This window comes from Sinocyclocheilus rhinocerous, unplaced genomic scaffold (assembly GCF_001515625.1).
Source record: "Sinocyclocheilus rhinocerous isolate Xijiao unplaced genomic scaffold, SAMN03320098_v1.1 scaffold1307, whole genome shotgun sequence".
Taxonomy (NCBI): Eukaryota; Metazoa; Chordata; class Actinopteri; order Cypriniformes; family Cyprinidae; genus Sinocyclocheilus; species Sinocyclocheilus rhinocerous.
The window spans coordinates 969,285-981,641 of record NW_015631048.1 but is presented as its reverse complement, the minus strand read 5'-3'; the positions used below and the strand labels follow the sequence as shown (position 1 = coordinate 981,641).

At 38.9% G+C, this 12,357-nt stretch overlaps 1 protein-coding gene across 1 annotated transcript; it reads left to right on the top strand.

The window, feature by feature from the left end:
- The first annotated feature begins 5,306 nt into the window (after positions 1–5,306).
- On the top strand, positions 5,307–6,284 carry LOC107741176 (olfactory receptor 1-like). Its single transcript, XM_016553787.1, has one exon. It carries the CDS (start codon positions 5,307–5,309, stop codon positions 6,282–6,284), a length of 978 nt encoding a protein of 325 aa, XP_016409273.1.
- Positions 6,285–12,357: the final 6,073 nt, after the last annotated feature.

The following is a 12,357-nucleotide window of genomic DNA, read 5'->3' as shown; positions in this document are numbered from 1 at the left end:
ACACTGTACAGATTTTGAAACCCCTGCTCATTTCTTTTTTTTTTTTTTTTTTTTGCTTGTTTGTTTGTTTGTGAGAAGCCGTTTCACTTGGCTATACATACAATAGGGCAGAAAAGATGATCACTGTATTATTAAACAATAAATTAACTATTTTCCTTCAGTCATTTCCCAACAGAGGCATTAATGACAATCTATTATTCACTTAGATCATCAGTGTATTAAACCCTTGGCACCTGAGCAAGCAATGTCATCCAAAAGGGATTTAAAGACTCCTTCTGATAATATTATATTGATAATACATATTACTTATAACACTTATTACAAATGCAGTTTATATATAAAAAAAAAAATCTCTACATACAAATACTATTTATCCATCCACACATCTTTCCACCTATCTATCTACCACTTCGTGCAGTCTCCATATAAGGTACCATTTGAAAACTAATTTCTATATATTGCAATACTGTGGCCCAGTTTGGCCTAAAAACCTTGTTACAAATGGGCATGTCATGGTAAGGCCAAAAGCTAGCAAATCACTAAAACATAAGCAAAGGCTGATGTATTTGAATATATTTCTAAATGCCTGATTAGGTTTATGAAAACTGCAGCTTATAGTTTTACATTATTTACACCATCTACATGTTATTTTCTTACTTAACGGGCACTGATGTTTGTGTTTTGACAGAAAGAGTGCTCATTAAGAAAATCATTAGAGGTTTGATGTCATGGGTTTTCACGTTACCATGTGCAATAATCCTTGTCACTGTTAGTCTGAAAAGTGTCAACATATTTGCTACATGCCCTTAATTTGCTCTCTGGAGACACTAGACACCCTGAAGATTGTTTAGATGGGAAACCAAACCTGAGAGAATTACCACTGAGTGATGTAGTAAATAAGTGACAACACCGATTTATGTAGACAATGACACTCAAACCAAGTAGTCTTTGAGATGTCTGTGACCTTTAACCTTCTTCACGAATTATTAAGATCAAAATAAAAACAAAAGTCAAAATATAAATATGGCTTAAGACTGGATTTAAAATGTAATTTAACACTGAAGTAGAGATATGGTACAAAGAACAAAACTGAATGGAACTTTTTTTGGTGAAATTAAAATAGTTTTTGCGCCACCCAGTGGACATTTCACATGAAAACTTCAGTCAAACAGTAACATGATATGATTTAAAGTTGTGCAAAAACGTATACATAGTCATGTTTTTTAAATGCAATCACTTTTTTATACAAAAAAAGTATTTTCACATTAAAAGTAGATGGCAATTTACAGTGTCAGGCTCTAAAAACTATAAAATCCCCCCAAAAAAGAATAATAAAAGACTTAAATATATGTACATGTATAACATTTCATTAACTTAGGGATTTAATTTTCTTCTTAATAAACAACAACATTCTTATTATTATTATTATAATTATTATGGGTTAAATTTAAATTCAATGGCTAATTCACTCAAAAAAGGAAAATACTATGATCAATGAGCCCCTATGATCCAATTTATATATATTTTTGCCATGGGTCAGGACATTTTTTAATACTAAAAAACAACAACACGCATACAACTCTATTCACACCAGGGGCCTCATTTATCAACAGTGCGTAGAAAAGGTTCTATATTTTGTCCTTATATTTACACACATTCCTACATATAAGTACAAGTTGGTAGATCACACACTTTGTGTGAAACTGTGCTTATGCACTCATTACACACACATCTGTGTGTACGCACTGTTGATAAATGAGGGCTCAGAAGTTGCAGGTGTGTTCCTTAGACTTATAACAAAGCTTATCTGCCAAAAAAACACAATATAATGTCCATTTAGTACTAAAGTATCAGTCAGAACCATGAAATGTAAATAATAAACTTTTTAGCATTAACGATAAACAGCTGATAAGAAGGAAATCTTTCAGAGGCAGACAAATACATTAAAATAACACTTATGTCTGAAAAATAGGCTGCAGGTGCTGCTGTATTTAGCATATAGCAGAGCAAAACTATAAGAACTGATGCTGTAGAAATACCATAAATTTGCTAAGTTATCTCAAGTGAATATATTAGGGGTGTTAATAAACAGGACACAAACAATGTTTTGTTTTCCCAACAGAGCCAATAATCTATTATTCAGTTATATCATCAGTGTATTAGTGGCTTGGCACCACTGAGCATTTGAGGCTGAAGGGGGATTATAATTCAATAAATATACTATATGATGCTTTGGACTACTAATTTCATTTTAACAGAATTTACAGGGTAAATATTGTAACTAGATATCATATACTGTCCCAGTAGATTGATCACAGTACATTAAGTCAATTGCTTTGTATCATGTTTAAATATGTAAATTAGGCATTGTCTAATTAAATATGCAGTCATTTACATAAATTTCCAGAACAGAAATCTGAACAATAGATAAAGCCAGGTTCATAATTTTCATTTTTGTTGACATATTAGAGTTAAAGGGTTTTACAGAGTGAATATTGCATCTCTTTTCATCACTCCATAAATCAGAAAGATTTTTTATAAAATGTTATCTAAATCAGGTGAATGATATGAACATGATATGATTCTCTAAAAGACCTTCAGAATATATGCTGTATATATAAAACTGTAAAGTTTGGTGTATGTAAGGAAAGAAAAAAATCATTTTAAGAAAACAGACAATAACTATATGCATTGTATTTGAAATCTACAGACGCAAATAAATCACTAGTCTGAAAGAATACATGTTATGGAAGCAAAATAGCTTTAAATCTCAAAATTGACCAGTGACTTGCCTATAGTCTCTTATATGCCAGACTACCCCATAAGTATGAGCTGATATATTTGGGCCCATTTTAGTTTTACTATTTACAAAATATAGTACTATTACAAGCTTGGCATGCATAAATGTTAGTGGAGACAGCAGGTTATAGTCTAAAATAATTCACATGTATTTAGCTATTATTTGAATATTTGATACAGTTTGATGTTTGTGTGTTTTTGAGAAAAGGGGAGATCACTGAGGGAGACATTAGAGATCTCAGGTCAAGGGTTTCCATGTAACGTCCTGTAAACATTGTCACTGTTGTTTGTCAGAAGAGTGTCAACATATTTGCTACATGCCCTTAATTTGCTTTCTAGAGACACTAGACAGGCCCTGAAGAGTATGGACTGATGGGAAAACAAACTTGAGAGAATTTACACTGAGGAATCCAGTAGATGAGTGACAATGTAGATACTGACACTCAAAAACAATGAAAACCCCATGAGATCTGATGACAGGCAGGAAACGTTTGATGACACAAACTTTAAGAGAGAAGATAATTACTTATATACTTCCTATCATATTATATTTCATAAGCAGCTTTATAAAACGTGTGTTAAAGCAATGACATTTCAGTTGGTTTAGTGTCTATTGATAATTCAATAACCTCAGCACTGTTTAAACAAACGGTTGAAGCTACGGTGATTAAAATAATAAAAAATAAATACAAATAACTATTTCCGGCTAGCCTATATACAGTCCTGACGGCTGAGACAACAAGTGAAAATTATTCTTTTTTATTTCTGTAATTGTGCTGATAAAAAATATTTTTTAGTATTTGGCATGTCATTGTCATGCATCAATGGCAGCAGAGCTTGAAGTGGTATGAGGCCTAATTTGAGGCCTTTTTTTGCACCTTGTTTGATTAAGGCCAAGTTCATGAGCTATGACCATAGCCGCGGGAACGTATTTTGAGCTGGGGGGGCTGAGAAATAACCCCCCTGGGGGGGGTTCACGTGACAAAAGTGATCCGAGAAGACTGACACTATATGATGGCGGATCCAAAGCGCAACTTTTGTTAATAAAACTTTCATTTATTCGTTTAATAGCCTATAAGTGAGTGTCTTTGTTGCTGGGTTCTCATTAAAAAAATAACAATGAACCACAAACTAAGCATTCGTTTTAAATAAGGGAAAATACCTTATTTATTTGGGTTACAACGGCTAGGCTATATCCATCTTATTCATTTTGTCAATGCAAGGTAGATGTTTAATATATATGCGAATTTGCCATTGTACTATTTTATGGCTGATGTGCTTTAATTAATAAGATAATAAACCACAAACTACGAACGTTTTAAGGTACCCTGAGGGGAAATCCATAGGCTATTTATTTGTGTTAAACGCGAGTAAAACATATCCTTATTTATTTTGTTAATAAAAGTTCAAAGTTTAATGTTTTTTGTTGTTGTTGTTTTTTTCGATTAATAATAATGAGCCATAAGCATGCATTTAAAGTAAGGGGAAAATCCAAAAACCTTACATGTATTTGTGTTACAACGCGGGTACATCAGTCTTATTCAGTGGCGTAGCAAGTCAGCCCCGCTGCTGCACCCAGTACCTCACGCCCGTTCCTGGAGCATCGCGGGCTGGTACGCAGCGTGCGGGAACCTCCGCTGATGTCGGTACGAGCAGCGTGGTCTGCTCGCAGTTTCCCCGAGGCAGCGGTGTCCGCTCTCAGTTTCCCCGAGGCAGCGGTGTCCGCTCACAAAGCTCCGGAAACGGCGGTGTCCGCTCTCAGTTCCCCCGAGGCGGCAGGAATCCGCTCTCAGTTCCCCCGAGGCGGCGGTTGATTCAACTTAACTCATATTTAACCGTTGCTTCTTGTCATTGTAGGCTTAGGCTACTTTTTTCAATGAATTTTAATGAATATACTAATTAATAAAATGAATATTATTTATTTTGTATTACATATTGTTCATTCATTTATTTTTAACACCGCACCCCCAGCACCCCCATTATTACGTGGGCTACACTCCAGGGGGTGCTGCAGCACCCTCAGCACCCCTACTTCCCGCGGTAATGGCTATGACTGACATTCAGTCCCTAAAGCCACCCTGACCCTGTCATCATCTGGGAAAAAAAGTCCCAACCACACTGTACATAACAGCAAACACTATATAAGTGATACACAATAATGTATTTGTCTTAATTTAGAGCACAGAGTCAACATAACAGGTGCATATTCACTGTCTTAATGTTGAATGTCTTGCTGTTTATTGGTAATGAATTTATTGACATACTGTACATTTTATTTTATTATTTTCTTTTATTCCATTTTACTTTCTTTAAAGATTCTTTAAGGCTTTCTTTGGAATACCAAATTTGTACAATGAATTTTAAATTGACATTTAATAATATTTAATATTATATGTAACATTTTAAATTGTACTATTTAAATATCTTTAACATTTTGTTCAGACTATATAAAAATTATAAGGCAATATTAATCACTTGTGTCCTATAATCTCTGTAGATCTGGCAACATGTTACCGAAGAACTGGACTACTATCACTGAGTTTATCATTGTGGGCTTCCCTGGACTCCATCCAGACTACTATGGCCTTGTCTCTGCCATTTTCTTTATCGTCTACACGACCACAGTGGCAGGTAACACGGTTTTCCTGGTGCTGTTTATCACTTCGGAGAGCCTCAGGAAGCCCATGTACATCATCCTAGCGAGCCTGGCAATGTCTGATATGTGTTTCTCCACTGTTGCCTTGCCTAAAATCATAGCCAGGTACTGGTTTAATGCGGGAGCAGCCCCTTTCCACGCTTGCTTCTTTCAAATGGAGCTAATTCACTATTTTGGGACGTTAAACTCGCTGATAATGATGATCATGGCCCTCGATCGCTATGTGGCTATTTGTTATTCTCTGCGATACCAGACTGTTATGACTAACCGCATCACGTACATCCTAATCGCAACGGCTTGGGTAACTGCCTTCATTGCTCCCACAATAGCCACCCTACACACTCAACAGCTTCCTTACTGCGGCCCTAAACTGATCATTCAATGCTACTGTGACCACATCTCTATTACCAGCCTAGCCTGTGCTGAAAACAGCAAGCAGGTATTGGTGGCCCTGTGCGTGGCCCTACTTGTGCTCCTTCTCCCTCTGGCCTTCATCATTTACTCTTACTGTCACATCATAGCGTCTGTGATGAGGCTGTCGAGCTCTCAGAGTCGCTGGAAAAGTTTCGCCACCTGCAGCACGCAGCTCTCCATCATCGCTCTGTTTTACTTGCCTCGCTGTGCCGTGTATATAGCCAGTTTCCTGCAAATCCAAATCAGTAGAGATTTCAGGATACTTCTCATATTGCTTTACAGCCTCGTTCCACCACTGATAAACCCCTTCATCTACTGTTTACGTACTCAGGAGATCAGAATGATTGTGAGCCGGTGGGCGAGCAGGCAAAAGGCCTTTAGAGAGATGTCTAGAATTAATGTGATCACTTTATAAAATATTATGTTCTGTAGAGTTTTAATAGAAACAAACATACAATGATTTACTGTATGTGAAGCAACTGAATAAATTCTTGTGATTTGTAACAGTTTTTTTATGTTTTGTTTAAATATGTATTGTGAAGTATTCCAGTGAAATATGGTGGTTCCGATGCAAGAAAAAACAACCAAAAAAATCAGTTTTGTTATGAACCACAGAATTTATAAAAATTTGCTCACTTTGGATGTACGGTAAAACAGACATGTTAACAGAAAAGATGTTATTGATAAAGTTATCTATTTGTCTTTACACACTCAAAAAAATATTTAGGCCCAAATTAGGATTTATGTATTTGAAGTGCATATAAATACAGTGCTGTATGTCCACCCATTTGGATTTTAGACTTAATGTGGTGTATATTTTACAGTCATACATAAATGAAACAGCCAGGTAAGAATCAGGTAAGATTTCTGCACTCTGAAAAATGATGTATTAATAATTATTTGAATGTGTTTTATTTTATTTAAACAATATTATTTTCAAAATGCATTTATTGCACAAATTGCTTGTGAAAATAACTGAATTTAATCAGTTAAAATATATGAACATGGTTAAAATATGGTTAGCTGTGAAATATATTAGTTTTAAAACACAGTCATATGCATTACATTAAGTTTATTAGTTTAAGTTAAAACGGTCTAATCCATATGGATGGAAGTTTTATGTGCCATTCAAATAGAAAAATCATAAATTTAGGCCAAAATATTTTTTGAGTGCAGAAGTGCCATAATATATTGCATTTACAATGAAAACAGCTGTCTGTGGATATTTGTTTGTGCATTAAATTAAAGATAATTAAACTAAATTAATAAACTTTTGTAATTTTCATTATTGTCCTTTTTAACATGGTTAAAGGTAGCTGTAAGATAGTCCTATGTCAGGGATTCCGAAAAAAAAAAAAAGATAAAATATGAAAAATATTTGCTGAAAGTACCCCCTGAGAATTTCAATGAATTAAACAATGCATTACTGGTCAAAAGATATGCAGTTAAACGAAGTAAATATTTAATATGTATATTTAAATATATGGTAAAACTTATGGGTAGTATAGGGACCAATTCTCACTAGTAACTAGTTGATTAGTATGCCTATTAATAACATATTGGCTATTTATTAGTACTTATAAGGCACATATTCTGTATGACCATATTCTACATCCCTAATCCTTCCCAATACCTAAATTTAACAACTCCCTTACTAACTATTAATTAGCAGCAAATTAGTAGTTTATTGAGGCAAAAGTGTTCGTTAATGGTTTGTTAATAGCGAGAATTGGACCTTAATATAAAGTGTGATTAAATATTTTTATTTAATATTAAATATATTTAAAAATTTCAAGTTATGTGATCATTTACTCACTCTTTGGTCAACAATCACCTCATCAAACTGGTACATTTCAAAGAATGGCCCACTTCATAATAATAATTGTTATTAACCAGTGTACATGACCCGCTGAGAGGAGAAAATATTTGATTCTTACCATGTGCAGTTTAAGAAACACTTGGCGGCAGTGGTGTTGTATGAAGGTCTTGGTTTTTGTGCTCGCCAGGTTCCCATGGTTTCCGCCCAAATATTATAGTTTCCCACTACAGGACACTTGCCAGAGAATCCTCTAAAAAAAAAGCAGAGAATCCTTCAGTCAGATACATATTTGTGGACATTTTTTAGACATTCACCTACAAATATAATACATAATGTTAACATCAGCCAAAAAACACTAAAAAGGGTTCCCTTTTGAAATGGTCTCTCATGTTTTGTAAACACGCTATGGGGGAAACTCCTTTTTACTCTGCATGCTGAAGCCTGATTTGTTAACGTTCGTGTAGCAGCATAAAAAATGGACAGGGCCGACTGTCAATGAAAGTCGGCGCCAAATGTCATTTCATCAGAATTTTCTCCTTCAATGCGAAAATAATCTCCTCGCTGAACTCTGAAAAAGACGAAGGAAGAAGCTTGCTTACTCGCCGTAGAAGAGCCCCGGCAGCGAATAGACACTCCTCTTCAGCGCTTCTCTCCTGCGGCCTTCCGGTGAACACAAAGAGCAAATATCTTTTCCTAGGAGCAAATTTCAGCGGCGTTGCTTCAAATGTCACGTCACGAGTGTACCCAGTGAGTGTGTCGAGTGTTAAGTCAATGCCGTGCACCCATCCAAGTCTTGCAGGACCACCTCGACCCTAGCGGGGCTACGTGCTACAAAGGCAACTGCGCAGGTGATCAACAAGACCATGAACAACTTGGCTGTGCTTGAGTGCCACCTTTGGCTGGAGATCAAGGACGCAGAAAAAGCCGCCTTTCTCGACTCCCCAATCTCCCCCACAGGGTTATTTGACCCTGCTGTAGATGGATTTGCAGAGTGCTTCACGGCAGCACAGAAGTCATCACAGGCCATGTGCCACGTCCAGCCTAAGCGCTCCAGCTCAGCAGTTTTTTCAAGTCTCAAGAAGGCTCAGTCTTCCCAGAAACCTGTGAAGCCTGCTCCGTCTACTGCTCAGAACAGAGCCTGAGCTACCCCCAGACGGAGAAACGCTACCCCTTTCCTAAGCACCAGGGCCCCTGCCCCAGAGTGACGTTGGACCCTGAGCCGCACAAGTCGTCCTGATCTCAAAGCAGAGCAGAACAAGAGAGGGTTAGGTACCGCCAAGGCAAGACTGCCCCCAAAGAAGTCTCACTCTCCAGTCCCGTTAGCTCCGGGGGACAGAAGCTCTGTTCATGCTGTGTCCGTCCTACCCACCCTGCATGTGCCCAAGCAAATTACCGCTGTAATAACGGACCCTCCTACTCAAAAGAGCACTTCTCCTCTTCACGACACCACGAATGTCAGTTCCCTCCGTGCATCGACCTGCCACTCGAAAAACTCAGACCAGAATAGCTGGGTTCTGCAGAATATAGAACAAGGCTACCTGCTCCAGTTCACTCGCAGACCCCCTTGTTTCAGAGGTGTTATTCAAACTTTGGTACAGGATAATGATGCACATGTTCTCTTATCCAAAGTGCAAAGTATGCTAGCAAAAGGTGCCATGGAGATGGTTCTGTTAGCGAACAGCAAGTCATGCTTTTACAGCCACTACTTCCTCATTGGGCTCAGGCCCATCCTCAATCTTAGACACCTGAACCCCTCAGGGTCAGCCGCCTCCTCTGTGATACCGCTGGGTCTGCTTCACATGCGTCCCTTCCAGTTTTGGCACAAAGCCCATGTACTGTACCTCAAGGTGACCCACCACTACACCAGAGCTGTAGCCCCTTGTAAGGCCCATTGCCTGTATCAGACAGGCATCCAATTGGAACTAACCTGCTAAAGGAAGATGGTCACGACGGATGCCTCCAGATCGGGTTGGGGAGCACTGTGCAAGGGCAGACCGGTATTTGGCTCCTGGTCGACCCTGGTACAACGCCTACATATCAACTGCCTTGAAATAATGGTGTTTTTTCTGGCTCTATGAACCTTCCTGCCAGCCTGCCAAACCTTCCTGCTCAGATCACGGTCCACGGTTCACAGACGTGGTTCCCCGAGTTGATTCAGCTTCTGTCGGCAGCCCCCTGCCTGATTCCTTAAGGAAGGACCTCATCTCCCAAGCCAAAGATACAATTTGGCATCCCCAATCCGAGCTGTGGTGTCTTCATTTTTGGTCCCTCGACGGGAGTCTTCACAGCTCTCTGTGAGAGTAAATAACACCATTTAGGAGGCTTCCTTGAGTTTGGCCTAACAACTGTAAAGTCGTCCACAAACCAAGACATGGCTATGTGCCCAAGGTGCTCTCCACTCCATTCAGATCACAGGTTGTCACCTCTCTAGCTCTTTGTAACTCAGAAGACAAGCAGGGTACTAATGTACTCTGCCTAGCCCGGGCTCTTACTAGTTTATGTAGAGCACTCTAGCCACTTTTGGCAACCAAAGCAGCTCTTTGTATGCTTCGGAGGCTGCTCTAAAGGGTTGCCAGTTATGAAGCAGAGACTATCTCACTGGATAGTCAATGCTTTAGCCCTGGCTTACACCTCAGTGGACTTACAGTGTCCTATTGGAGTAACGGCCCACTCCAAAAGAGGAATGGCCTCCTCCTGGGCTTGGGCCAGCTGAGTCTCGATCAGAGATATCTGTGTGGTAGCCTGGTCTTCGCCATCTACCTTCTCTTGGTTAATAGGCCTATATAAACTGGATATCCCTGCTCTTCAGGCACAGATCCTGTCATCCTAATCACCCTAATCCCCTATGAGAGTAGAAAGGGTTTTGATTGACGCAGACCCCGTCCTTGTGACCTGGGTCTCATTATTTCCGGGCTTATTGTGCCCTTATTTATAGCATGGCACTATTGGACATGTTCCACAAGACGCGTTTACACAACATGAAAGATCGTTTCGAAAGGGAACGCTCTGGTTACTAACGTAATCTCAGCTCCCTGAGATAACAGGAACTAGCGTTGCGTACACAGCCATGCTATAAAGCTATACGCGAGTCGATGACTGTCTCTCTCAGTCGAAAAATTCTGATGAAATGCCATGCAGGGTTGACTTATACAGGCAATCTGCCATGCCCATTTTGGCTGACTGAAATGCCATTTGTTTGTGCAGCTACATAAACATTTACAAATCAGGCTTCAGCATTCAGAGTAAACAGGAGTATCCCCCAAATAGTGTCTATATTAGGGATACACAATATTATCGGACCAATATCGGAATCGGCCGATAATGGCTTTAAATGTAAATATCGGCATGGGCCCCATATGAAAAATTATGCCGATATGTCTTGCCAATAAGAGGAATATGTTAACTCACATGTGCTCAGGGTGTGCCAGCGATTAGATCAAGTCAGCAGTGTGGCTCATTCTTGAAGCAAAGTTTTGCCTGAATGGTGAATAGATTCACTGTTTTGGATCGCTGCATTTAAACTGAGAATGCATGTACATAATGACGCGTTCGGTGTGCGATAGTGTAAACAGTAACAGTGCAGTGGCAGCACAGCGGCAGCCTCCTCCGGGTCCTAACGCCTGTTCGGTAAGACGTTTTAATTCCGTAGGGGGGCGTTAATAGGCTTCTAATAGGGTTTTCCTGGGGTTACTGCAATGATTGCTCCAACCATTAGCTTAATGCAGACAGTGAACGGGTTTCCATCCAAAGTTGCGAATTTAACTTATGCGCAAAACTGGAATATCGCATAAAACATTTCCGAACAAGCATCGTTTCCATCCAACAAGTCAAAGTGAACAAATCGTCACTTCCTGATAAACTGGCACTATAAATCACTAAGAAAAGTAGGACAAGTAGGACAATATAATAATTTTCATATATAATAAATTACTGAGCAGACGAAACACAATGAATGCGGTCATTGCTTTCGGAGGTGGATGCTGCTGTTTGGGAACGCAGGGCGTGTAAGACATTTCTGGGAGGCAATTATACAGAAATACTTTCACTGACTTTGCTCGTGCATTTCCGAATGACCATAACAACATTTCAGATGTTGTGGAATGAGATCGGTCCGCTGGTTAGTCAGGTTTTGCCGCCCCTTAGCGCAAAGTCACATGACTTTTTGATGCGCTTGGAGGAATTTATTAGCAAAATGCATTTCCATCTCTCATTATTCACATCAACCCTTTTTCGCACAAGTCAAAAACCACCAAGCGAGCGTAAAAACTTTTTTGCGAATTAAGGGATTTTTATTCGACATTTGGCGTTTCCATCACTCGTTTCTCATGAGATACTTCAAAATGCGCATTAAAATAGGGTGATGGAAAAACTGCCATTCTGTGGGCCAAATCTGATCCTTAATTGTTTCTGTGATTCTCTATCTATGAACCAGCTGGCCTGTGCTGATGCCACCCTCGCAAATCTCATTGGATATGCTGTAGCAATGTTTGTCCTTCTTGTCTTTAATTATATTTTCCTATTTAAGTATCCTGGGGCCCGTTCTTCGTACATCGCTTATTACATCTGAGATGATTTGAAAGATTCCAGATCTTCTAATCCTGATAACTGATCTCTGGTTAATTTGGTTCTTCAAACGAATTTGCGTATTAGATTAAAATATCTGGATTAA

What these genes read in the sequence shown, in the direction of transcription:
- LOC107741176 (XM_016553787.1), top strand. Translation starts at nt 5,307, where the DNA reads ATGTTACCGAAGAACTGGACTACTATCACTGAGTTTATCATTGTGGGC.